This window comes from Hyla sarda, chromosome 2, assembly GCF_029499605.1.
Source record: "Hyla sarda isolate aHylSar1 chromosome 2, aHylSar1.hap1, whole genome shotgun sequence".
Lineage (NCBI taxonomy): Eukaryota > Metazoa > Chordata > Amphibia > Anura > Hylidae > Hyla > Hyla sarda.
Window position 1 is genome coordinate 428,197,470 of NC_079190.1, and position 12,621 is coordinate 428,210,090.

Consider the following 12,621-nt stretch of genomic DNA (forward strand, 5'->3'; position numbering starts at 1 on the left):
TGGGAACTGCTCACAGCCTGGTCCGTAACATTGTTGTCAAGGAACCCGTTATATGCTGATAACCCCAACATGCTAGACGGTAGTCAGCTGTTCAAGTCCACCAACGTAGGGTGACTGCTTAGGATATATACACGTTACACCTCAACCAATCCACTTTTTAGAAGACATCCAACAGGCATTGGTTTCACCATATAGTTATCCAAAAATCCTTAGGGCATGTTCATTTGACTGAAAGGACTTGTTTCACGATGTGGAAACCGCACCAATATGTGGATACAGAGACAAAAAAAGACATGGTCGCACATCCACAATATGCACAAATGATCTAGCGCTTCTCGGCAATATACTGTATATAAAACAAACAGGTCGTTTGTGTACTTTATGATCATAAAGTGAATGAAGCCCGCCAGCATCGTCACGGCCACCTGGATGTGGCGGGTCCCTAACAATATGTAAGTAACTCAAGATTCACCATTCACAGTAGATGATGGTGACAGCTACCCCTCCAGCTCCTCCTCCCTGCACAGGTTACAGAGTATGCCTAGGAGATTTTCCCACACAAGTCAATTAATTTGTTCATGTTGTCCATAAGTCTGTTGTAATGCATATCTCAAAGTGCTGTTAAAAGCAGTGCAGGCAAAATGGCTGCCTCAATAATCATGAATAGAAAATACAATAAGCATTATATATATATATATATATATATATATATATATATATATATATATATATATATATGTATGTATATAAGTAGAGTAAAAAAAGAATCTACAAACAGAAAATCAAAACAGAGATATATATATATGTTAGGAGTAGCCGTATTAGTCCAGTGATGCAAAAAGCTAAATCATTGGTAGTTGCAGTATCTTGTAATACCTTTTTTATTAGACTAACAAGATTATGCAGAGAAGCTTTCGGGATTCCTCCCTTTATCAATTAATAAAGGGAGGAATCCCGAAAGCTTGTCTCTGCATAATCTTGTTAGTCCAATAAAAAAGGTATTACAAGATACTGCAACTACCGATGATTTTGCTTATATATATATATATATATATATATATATATATATATATATATATATATATATAAAATGTATAGAGAGAGACACAAATAGATACAATCTCCTTATCAGATTTTATATTAAAAAAAAACAACAATATATTCCCTTCAAGACGATACCTAGAGGGCGCTCTGCAGACCGTGTTTTATTCGTCCTCAGTTTACTTCACCAGCCATCCAAGAACAGCACATTTTTTGCCTCTTTTTCTCTTTGATCCCGCGTAAAATAGTTGGTTTAAAGGGTTCAAACAAATTTTTCTGTAATGTGAGCGAACATGAACCGCAATTGCATTTAAATGCAATATATGGGACGGACAGTCGTTTCTAACCCTTATTCTCCACGCAAGGGTGATATGTTAAATGTAGATTTTGCAAACTACTATAACCCATTGTGCAGACCCAGATAAAGCTGGTAATATGGCTCCCCTCTGCAGAGCTGTCTGCTTTATTTCACCTGCAGTGCATTCCATAAAAAGCGTTCACATTGTGAGTGGGTAATGGCCACCTGGTAATGACGCCGCCACTTGAGCCGTTTCGAAGGCTGAGGACTGTAAACCTGTTTTTAAGCTGCTCTGTGATGAATGTCTTAGGACACACATGAGAATGCATTGCCCTCTATCTGTAGTGGTTAATCAGAGCTCACTCTGCGCGGATAAATCACTTTATTGCTCTGTATGTGAGGGGCTGCGGAGGAATCCCTGCTGTAGCTTATCATGGAGAGATTCATGATTGTAGGGTTCTTCTGCAGTGCATAGGGTAACATTACTCTGCCGCACTTGCTAAAAGTTATTTATGTTCTTATGTTCATAGCCGTGCTTCCAATCTTTTATATGTGCAGTTTAAATACTGGATGAGGCTTTTACTAGCTGGCAGAGAAAGTGTATTTTGTGAAAAGCGCTCTACATTTGCCCAGTTTATTATAGATATGCAGAGCTTTGACTTTTGTGTCTTTATTCATTCATTCATTCATTTATTCATTCATTCATTCATATATGTAGTCATTTATTTATGTTTCTGTTTATTTAATTTTGTTTATTGTATTTATTGTATTTATTTTTATTATTTCTGTTGCGTTTAGGGCAAAAGCAAAAAAAAAAAATTATTATTCTTATTAAAATGAGCCGATGACATCCTCTGTGAAGGCGAGCTGGAAGATATTTTACGCCCCGATGTTATGGTCTTTCAGTAAATTTTTTTGTCTGAAATCCTATAACGTTGTGTTTTCTTTGTCCTTTTTTATGGCAGAGCCTTGAAATCCAGCCAGCATTCCCTTTGCTCGATCATGATCGTGGATACCCCGGGCTTTCAGAACCCTGAGCTGGTGAAACAGGGACGGGGTGCTACTTTTGAGGAGCTTTGTCACAACTATGCACAGGAGAGACTGCAAGCTCTGTTCCATGAGAAGACGTTTGCGCAGGAACTGGAGAGATACAAAGAGGTATTTGCGTCACTTCCGTGTGCGGACACCTACTGAACAGGTGTGGTCACAGTTTCGGCCAGTGTTTCCCAACCAGTGTGCCTCCAGGTATACCACAGTTCTAGGTCCGGTCAGAAAACCGTATAGGGGGAAAAATGAGACAACCGGAGTCAGCGTTTGACTCCAGTCGGCTCATTGAAATGAATGGGGTTCTGGCTGGATCCGGCTGGGATACGGGATCGGCTGGTTTTTCCCCCTCCCAACCGGATCCAGCAACCGTACACTACAAACGTAGTGTCAAAGCACCCTAAGTCAGATGTTCCGTTAAATTGGGCTGTACTGAAAGTTTGTGTCACATAACCCCTACCTCCAACTAATACATTATAGAATTTACATGGGACGGATTTTATTCAATTATTGTCCGTCTCATGGCCACCCATTCCATTAGGTGCAGAGATTGTGTGTGACCTTCACGTATAGTCATACAACTTTTTGTGGAGTCAGATAAATGTGAATAGTTGGCAGATGGCCCTAGCCTAACAACGCAGTGTTATAGTTGCATGCCGTAGGGATCATATGAGATTTGTTGTCCTTTTGTGTTCACTGATTTATTTTGTTTTGTGTGATGGATGGCGAGTTGCTAAAATCCGCTTTATTTCACTGTATTCTTTGTCCACATAAGCATCTGAGAGGATGTTTGCCGTTTCCATTTTTCAACATTGTATAAAATAATAACGTTGTGTAGAAAACACACACAATGGGGGAGCTTTATCAAAACCTGTGTAGAGGAAGAGTGGTGCAGTGGCCCATATTAACCAATCAGATCGCTTCTTTCATTTTTCAGAGGCCTTTCTAAAAATGAAAGAAGCAATCTGATTGGTTGTTATGGGTAACTGCACCACTCTTCCTCTACACAGATTCTGATAAATCTCCCCCAAGGTGTCTTTAAAGAGGTTATAATAATAATACTTCTTTATAGTACACACCGATTCCGTAGCACTGTACATTGTTTACTTAAATTGGTCCAGGTCCCCATTGGGGCTTACAATCTAAATTGGCCTATCAGTATGTTTTTTGAAGTCCAGTATTAGAAAAACATAGCTGGTTTCCTCCACAAAGAGCACCACTCTTGTTCCATGTGTGTGGTAATGCAGCTTAGTTTCTTTTTTGATGTGAATGAAGTTAAGTTGTCATACCACACATGACCTGAGCAAATACAGTGGGGAAAAAAGTATTTAGTCAGCCACCAATTCTGCATGTTCTCCCACTTAAAAAAGATGAGAGAGGCCTGTAATTCTCATCATAGGTATACCTCAACTATGAGAGACATAATGAGAAAAAATAAATCCATAAAATCACATTGTCTGATTTTTTAAGAATTATTTTGCAAATTATGGTGCAAAATAAGTATTTGGTCAACAGCCCCAAAGCATGATATTTGCACCCCCATGCTTCACAGTAAACAGCCAACAACCTCCAGGAGAGTGGATAATTCGGGTGCTGAGAGACCACACAGGCAGGTAAGTGTTCAAGAAGTTTATTTTCCAACATGCAACGCATTTCGTGCCTTAGCGCTTCTTCAGGCATAATTATCAAGATATGCCTGATGAAGCGCAAAGGTGCAAAATGCGTTGCATGTTGGGAAATAAACGTCTTGAACACATACCTGCCTGTGTGGTGTCTCAGCACCCGAAGTATCCACTCTCCTGGAGGTTGTTGGCTGTTTCATGTGTTACTGTGGAGCGGCAGCATTGAGACCGATCTATCACGTCTTGTACCATAGTTGTGCTGGACATTGTACAACCAGATTTGGTAAGCGCTCATTCAGATGAAGCATTTTCTCCCTCTGTTTGCAGTTTTACACTATGGAGCTCTCCTCTTTGTCTTTTTAGCATGCTTCACAGTAGGTATGGTGTTCTTTGGATGCAACTCCAAACATGACCAGTTGCGTTTTTACCAAAAAGTTCTACTTTGATTTCATCTGACCATATGACATTCTCCCAATCCTCTTCTGGATTATCTAAATGTTCTCTAGCAAACATCAGACGGGCCCGGACATGTACTGGCTTAAGCAGGGGGACACGTCTGGCGCTGCATGATTTGAGTCCCTGGCGGTGTAGTGTGTTACTGATGGTAGCCTTTGTTACTTTGGTCCCAGCTCTCTGCAGATAATTCTCTACGTCCCCCCATGTAGTTCTGGGATTTTTGCTCACTGTTCTTGTGATCATTGTGACACTACGGGGCGAGATCTTGTGTGGAGCCCCAGATCAAGGGAGATTCAGTGGTCTTGTATGTCTTCCATTTTCGAATAATTGCTCCCACAGTTGATTTCTTCACACCAAGCTGCTTGCATATTTCAGATTCAGCCTGGTGCAGGTCTACAATTTAGTTTCTGGTGTCCTTTGACAGCTCTTTGGTCTTGGCCATAGTGGAGTTTGGAGTGTGACTGTTTGAAGTTGTGGACAGGTGTCTTTTGTACTGATAACAAGTTCAAACAGGTGCCATTAATACAGGTAACGAGTGGAGGACAGAGGAGACTCTTAAAGAAGTTACAGGTCTGTGAGAGACAGAAATCTTGCTTGTTTGGAGGTGACTAGAGATGAGCGAACTTCCGGTAATTCGATTCGTCACGAGCTTCTCGGCTCGGCAGTTGATGACTTTTCCTGCATAAATGAGTTCAGCTTTCAGGTGCTCCGGTGGGCTGGAAAAGGTGGATACAGTCCTAGGTGGAGAGAGTCTCCTAGGACTGTATCCACCTTTTCCAGCCCACCGGAGCACCTGAAAGCTGAACTCATTTATGCAGGCTAAAGTCAGCAAATGCCGAGCCGAGAAGTTTGTGACGAATCGAATTACTGTAAGTTCGCTCATCTCTAGAGGTGACCAAATACTAATTTTCCACAATAATTTTCAAACAAATTCTTTGAAAATCAGACAATGTGATTTTATGGATATTTTTTTTCTCATTATGTCTCTCATAGTTGAGGTATACCTATGATGAAAATTACAGGCCTCTCATCTTTTTAAGTGGGAGAAATTGCACAATTGGTGGCTGACTAAATCTGTTTAACTTTCTGGCACTAGTTGATTTTCTAATCAACTGGTGCCACAAAGTTAAACAGATTTGTAAATTACTTCTATTTAAAAATCTTAATCCTTCCAGTACTTATCAGCTGCTGTATGCTCCACAGGAAATTGTAAAGTTATTTTCTGTCTGACCACAGTGCTTTCTGCTGCCAACTGTCCAGAGTAGGAGCAAATCCCCATAGCAAGCCTATCCTTCTTTGGACAGTTCCTGACATGGACAGAGGTGTCAGCGGAGTGCACTGTGGTCAGAAAGAAAAGAACAATGCAACTTCCTGTGTAGTATACAGCAGCTGATAAGAATTGGAAGGAATACGATTTTTAAATAGAAGTAATTTACAAATCTGTTTAATTTTTTGGCACCAGTTCATTTAAAAAAAAATTCCCCCACCAGAGTATCCCTTTAAAACAGTGTTTTCCAACCAGGGTGATTCCAGGTGTTGCAAAACTACAACTCTCAGCATGCCCAGACAGCCAACCGCAGTTGTTACTTCGCAACAGCTGTAGGCACTCGGAACCCTATAGATCATAAAGTCATTGTTTAACCTAGAAATATGCGATCACTTTGTCACATTAGAGTAACCCTTTAAAGATACAAATTCTAGCACCTAGTTTTCACTCATGTCTCTGTATATTGCTTCTTAGTAAGGATATTTGGCTTTCCCAGGCCTTGCTGATCATTATTTTAATGTGATATGGGTGCAGTTGTCTTATTGCTTCAAACAATAGCATACATTAAAGGGGTGCTATAAAATTGAAAAACGCAGAAACAGCACCACCGTTGTCCATGGGTTGTATCTGGTATTGCAGCTTAAGTGAATGGGACTGGGCTACAATACCAGATACAACCAAATGGACAACCGTAGCAGTATTTTTAAAAGAAACAGCCAAGATTTTTTTTTTATCTCATACATCCCTTTAAGCATTGATTCATTGTATTACATTTTAACCGTAGTCCCCTTGTTGTTAAATCCATCAGATCCAATCCCTCCCTCCTCATACGTCTAGTTTCTCTTCTTGCCCTCTTCTCTCAATGATTCCTCATTAGTTTTGCAGTTAATGATCTTAAGTGTGTAGTCCTAATTCCTTATTCTGTCTAATGGATGTTCTGCCGTAGATGAACCTTAAATTAGACCTAATTGGTTGAATGATCTGGTGTGTCGGGTTCCTGCAGCAACCTGTTTGAAGTTGGAGACTCTCCTCCAAGTTCTTACGATATAATTGCCTCCACTATAGATTGACTCCGCATTCTCTGCCAAAGCGTCATTCTAAAGAATTAACTTAAAGGAGTAGTCCAGTATAATAAAACGCATCCCTTATCTGCATGATAAGGGATAAGTGTCAGATCACGGGGTCCAACTACTAGTACTCCCGCGATCTTCAGCCCGGTGCCCCGGCTCTCTATATCAGTGTTTCCCAACCAGGTTGCCTCCAGCTCTTGCAAAACTACAACTCCCAGCATGCCCGGACAGCCGTAGGCTGTCCGGGCATGCTGGTAGTTGTAGTTTTGCAACAGCTGGAGGCACCCTGGTTGGGAAACACTGCTCTACATGAATGGAGTGCGTCGACCACAGCACAAAGCTGTGCCCAACACGCCCCATCCATCTTTATGGGAAAGCCAGAGATACCCGAACGCTGTATCTCCTGCTCTCCCATAGAGATACATGGAGGGAGGGTGTCAGCCGCAGCTTCATGTGTTGATCAATGTGCCTCCATTCATAAGGCGAGAGGGGGCGCTGTACGGGAGTTCGCAAGGGGTTCCTGCTGGTGGACCCACCGCTATCTGACACATCCTGTGGATAGGGGATATGTTTTATTATACATATATAGATAACCTCTTTAAAGGAAATCTGTCACTAGTGTCTCCTGCACTAACCTTTCGGTACTGACAGATGACAACGGTACTTACCTTGTCCTGTTCTGTGGCAGGGATCTCCGTTAATCTTGTCTGTTAGCTCCGGGCACGGGCGGAGCTTAGCGACATCACTGCTGCTGTCCTCAGGCAGCGGGAACCGGCAGGGAGCAGCAGCAGTGACATCACTAAGCTCCGCCCGTGCCCCAAGCTGGGCCAGAGCTGAAGATTACCGGAGATCCCGCGCACGGAACGGGACAAGGTAAGTACCGTTGTCATCAGTATCACCTGCACTGTCTGTCAGTATCGAGAGGTTAGTACAGGTGACAGATTTCCTTTGTTTTCGCTTTCGGCAAATTGACTTCCAGTTTTCCATGCTATTATTATTATTATTACTATGCATGGGTCATTAGGACCACATATTACTTCCAGATTATCTAATACTTGAGAGCATTGTCAGATTAGATCAATGTTGAATCTGACACTTGTGTGAGGCTTTGTATCAAGTACAGGTGAGCGGTGATACCCAGCGCACCGATCTGTAAATATAGCTGCTATCTGATCTCTGATGATGTCATAACTTCAATCGTAGTCTCATGTATACTAATCATTCATCTGTCCCCTCTAGGAAAATATAGAGCTTGCTTTAGATGAAATTGAGTCCAGTACATCTGGCTCAGTAGCTGCTGTAGACCAAGCTTCGCATCAAACACTGGTAAGCAAGGCAGGGGATGCCGTAAGTCTTAAAGAGATGTTTTGGGTGATCTGGACAATTTTAATGTACATCAATGTCCTGTAGATAATATTATATGGTGTCCAAGGAAAGGTCATTGTACAGTTTGTTTGATATTAATATTTTGGAACAGGAATCTGAGCAAGAGGTAAGTGGCTTTCCATTGATTCCAGTCTGTGCCAGGACGATATTCATTTATAACTGTTCATTTGGTTGTGGATGAGCAGTATGTAAGTATAATTTCATTAAAAAAATGTATTACCTTGTTTGGATGCATTTTGGGAGACTTGATGCTTTTTGTGATTGCCTTTTTGTTCAAGCTTGGCTTTTTTCTCCATGCTATAGATGTTGTGGATCCTCATCCTATGTGGTATTTCAGGCCATATTCTTTTCTGTCTCTCTTATGCGTTTCTTCCAACATCAAACAAATTGTTCCAATGTAATTTTTTAAAGCCAAGCACTGAGTCCGCCCTCACTCACCATACATTCACTTCCTCCCTGTCTGTTGTGCTTTGCTGGATCATTTTTTCCAATCACTGCAGGCTGCTCTGTAACCCCCTCCTCTCTGTTTCAGACAGGAGTCTGATAGGACAGGAGTGAGCACAGAGAAGTGGTAGTCTTACCTTTACTGCTAGGCTTTGTCCTAGCCTGTGCTTTAGCTGGGACAAAGATGATTCTCCAGCTGGACAGGATTATGTTCTGGATGGTAGGGGACCCCCTAGTGGTCTTTTCTTATAAGCCATGATTTCCATTAAAAAGGAGATAACCATTTTATTATGAAGTATATGAGAAAGGTTAGGATGAGAGTGCCCATTTAAGCAGTGTAATTTAATTACATTATAGGAGCATTTGCTTAGAATAATATGTTACTTATACTGCTTTAAACTGTAGGGGTGAAAAGTAATTTTTAAGGGGTACTCCGGCGCTAAGACATCTTATCCCCAATCCAAAGGATATCAGCGGTGATCTTGCACACAGCACCCCATTAGAATCAGTCCCCGGAGCATGTTCTCTCCGGGTCTGATTACTGGCGATCACGGGGGCCGGAACATTGTGACGTCATGGCCCCGCCCCGTGTGACGACAGCTCTCCCGCCCCCTCCCATAGGCTTGCATTCAGGGGGCGGAGCGTGACGTCAAACGGGGGCGGGGCCGTGACGTCACAATGCTCTGGTCCCCGTGATCACCAGTAATCAAACCCAAAGCGAACGTGCTCCGGGGACTGATTCTAATGGGGTACTGCTTGCAAGATCACGGGGGTCCCCTTCGGCGGGACCCCTGCGATCAGGCATGATAAGATGTCTTAGCGCCGGAGTATCCCTTTAATGTCATTTTTTTTTCTTAAAAATATCCTTGGTTACATGCCTGCCTTTCCCCTAAGGTTTCTATGCACTTTTCTATAAATAGAAGATAAGATATACTGAGTACAGTTGATGACAATCAGAGAATAGAGAATATGCGCTCCTGCCACTTCCTCCGCATTATCCTGTCAAATGGTTTTTGATCCAATCAGACGCAGCTTTTAGATTTATTAGGCATAGAGTGGCGGTGAGGGGTTTTCTGACTTGGGGGAGATGCTCTAGAGAACGTTTTATTTTTTTCCCCGTCTCCTCTCCCTTCTTTCGGCTGCTTTGCTTAAGTGAAGATCCACATTAATAGGAAAAGTAACAGAAATACTTGCAAAGTTTAATAGAATGTGACAGCAGCCGCATGACTCATAAAAACGTTGACAATAAATGTCTGTGGCTGAAGCTCTTAAGAAGCTGCATTTCAAAGCAGTTCATAAATACCCATATGCTCAGATCTGGCAGGTTCTGCAGCCAAGGTAGAGGCAGGGAGCGGTAAAGTATTTTTACCCAGGAGAGCCTGTTGTGGCTTCATAAATGATTCATCTTCTCCTTATATTTAATTTATATGGTATTTATTCCATCAGGCCTGTAAATAAAGTGGCGTCTTAACCCTTGTTTAAGCAGAAACAATAGCGACGGAAGGAGGGAGTTTGTTTTTGAATGCACCTTTGCAAGGACACTGGAAAACCAGCTCTTTGAAAGGCTGGTTCTCGGGGGAGATTAGCTGGGTCAGGTAAACTTCTCTTTCATTCTCAGGCAGCCTGCAGATAAATCTTCTAATGAGAGGAGAGCGTTCGGAAAGATTCCAAATATGGCATTTCCCTTCAAGGGGAAAGACTTTCGTTTTTTCCCTTTGCTCAGAAGAGTATCCGTGACCTGTTTGAGCAGTACTACAAGATGCGGCGCTTTCCTGTAGATTGCCTTGCACATCAACTTCGCTGTACTTGTTCGGTCATTTAAAGATCAAAGACGAACCTAATGTGTTTGTTTTGTTAAACTTGTTCAAGTACGTGCCGGCAAGAGTGGCGTCTTAATGTATGCAGTAACGTTAAAATAAAGAAATTTGTAGAAGGCTTACTGTTGTGCGATACACAGGCATAGGCATACTGGAGCTGGGAGAGAACACTTTCATCATAGAAGAAATACTTGTTTTTAATGACCCAGTGAGATAATTTCAGTATATATCTCCAGATGCTTTTCATGTATCAGCAGCCACTGTCACAAATTGTGGTTTTATATTAGAAGGGAAATTAAAAGCACCCAGCAAGGACGCTTGTTCTTCACTGCTCGATCTTGGGTTTAATAGGAACAATGGAAGTTACTTAAAGGAACGTCCCATCAGAACAACCGTTATCCTCGTTCCCAGTAATGGCGTAATGACATGCTAGATAGAAGTTTCCTATAAGGCCAGAGATGAAGCCAGCAGAGCAAAAATCTGCTAAATCATACTATATAATGGGAAGAAATAGTGATATAATGGGAAGAAATAGTGCTTCATGTTATGTACACACCCAAGGGCATGTTATCCTGAAAAGTCAACTGAAATGACTGGTGAGACAACTCTTTTAATGATAGTTTTTGATGAAGGATAGTTTTTGATGCATCTCGATCTCATATACAGGGGTAAAAAATGATGTACCGAATTATACTGACCTGACAGAAGCCAAAAGCACACTCTTTTGGCCGCCATCAGGTGAATGGGGCTTATGGATATGGCAAACACTGTATAAAAGTAGACTTAAATGTTAAAGGGGTATTCTGGCTTTATACATCTTATCCCCTATCCTTTGGATAGGGGATAAGATGTATAAAGCCGGAATACCCCTTTAATTTTTTTATTAAAACATCTTTATCAAACATTTTGCTGTGTTTCTCTTTTATAGCCTCTTTGTTTTCACCTATAAAGCTGCTGGGTCCCATTTACAGGGAAGTCCGTCAGAGAAGCTGCCTTGATGGTTCTGTTCATAGACCTTATCTCTTCCTCCTGAAAAGAAAAGTGAGTGGGCTGGAAACAGAGCCATCAGGGCAGCTTCTCTGTTAAATGGGATGCAGTAATCCGCATTATATGTGAAAAGAAAAAGGCTGTAGAGAAGAAACTGGTCAATTAATATTTATTACCATAATAAGTATAAAGCAAGTATAAAAAAATGCATTCGATGATGTCCGTATCCCTTAAAAAGTATAAGCTAAAGATTTGTTAATTATTAACAACTTTGTACAATACTATCTTTCTGTTTCTAGACATTTTTTCGGTTACTGCTTAAATAAAAACCCTCTGCCACCCCACGCTGTATTGTACATCACTGTAAAGGGGTTGTTCCTGTGATCTGCTATACTATTACAGCACAGGTACAGGAGTTGTGCCTGCCAACACGAGTGGGAGCCGGCTATAAATGTGACAGCTACAACAGCTTGATGGTCTCTTTAAAGCCTATTTACAAGATAGATGGTAGTTTCATGTGGAAGACTACATTTCTCTTGCTAAAACAGAATAGTTAAAGTCTTTGACTCCAATATTTAAACATTCACCACTGAAAATGACCCCATCAGTGCTCTCTAAATCTCAGAAATCTGTCTGAATCACTGCTTTAAATTCTGTCCAACAATTCATCGAAATCCAGATGGGAAATTATTGGCGCCTATGAATGAATATAAAATCCCATATGAATTGCTTTTACCTCTTAATGGCCTGTGGTGGAAAGTTGTGAAGCCTCATTTATTTTATGTTCAGTGCAAAACCTTAGTAATCACTGCTCTGATTGACTATGGTAGCACTGATTATGGTAGCACTCTTTGTAGTGAGGGTCTTATGCAGAAGGCAACTCTGAAAAACACATGTTTTATTTGCTACACCAAATCGAATGAGTTACCCAAAGCTTCCATCAGATTCACTGACAGTATTATATGTAGCGATATAGCTTGGTCAACTACAAGCACAAAAGATGACAAGGCCTGTACACCTCACATTTGGCTTCCGATATTTTTTTTTTAAACAGAACCATAAGTTTTCAATGGGGCTTCCGTCAAGGTTAAAAGTTTCAATTATATCTGTTTGGCAAGTTTCTATTTGACAAACAAGAAAAAAAAAAAAATACCTGATTCAAACTGCTAAAATAAATTTTTCCAAAAAA

General features: G+C 41.2%; 1 protein-coding gene across 5 annotated transcripts in view; it reads left to right on the forward strand.

Annotated features, from left to right (window-relative positions):
• The window catches only part of MYO18A (myosin XVIIIA), a 350,022-nt gene that overhangs the window by 160,018 nt on the left and 177,383 nt on the right, over positions 1 to 12,621 (forward strand). For all 5 annotated transcript variants that reach the window (XM_056559045.1, XM_056559047.1, XM_056559046.1 and 2 more), the window contains 2 exons: positions 2,305 to 2,497; positions 8,038 to 8,124. In XM_056559045.1, the coding sequence (XP_056415020.1) occupies positions 2,305 to 2,497; positions 8,038 to 8,124 (280 nt within the window). The remainder of the gene's footprint in view (positions 1 to 2,304; positions 2,498 to 8,037; positions 8,125 to 12,621) is intronic.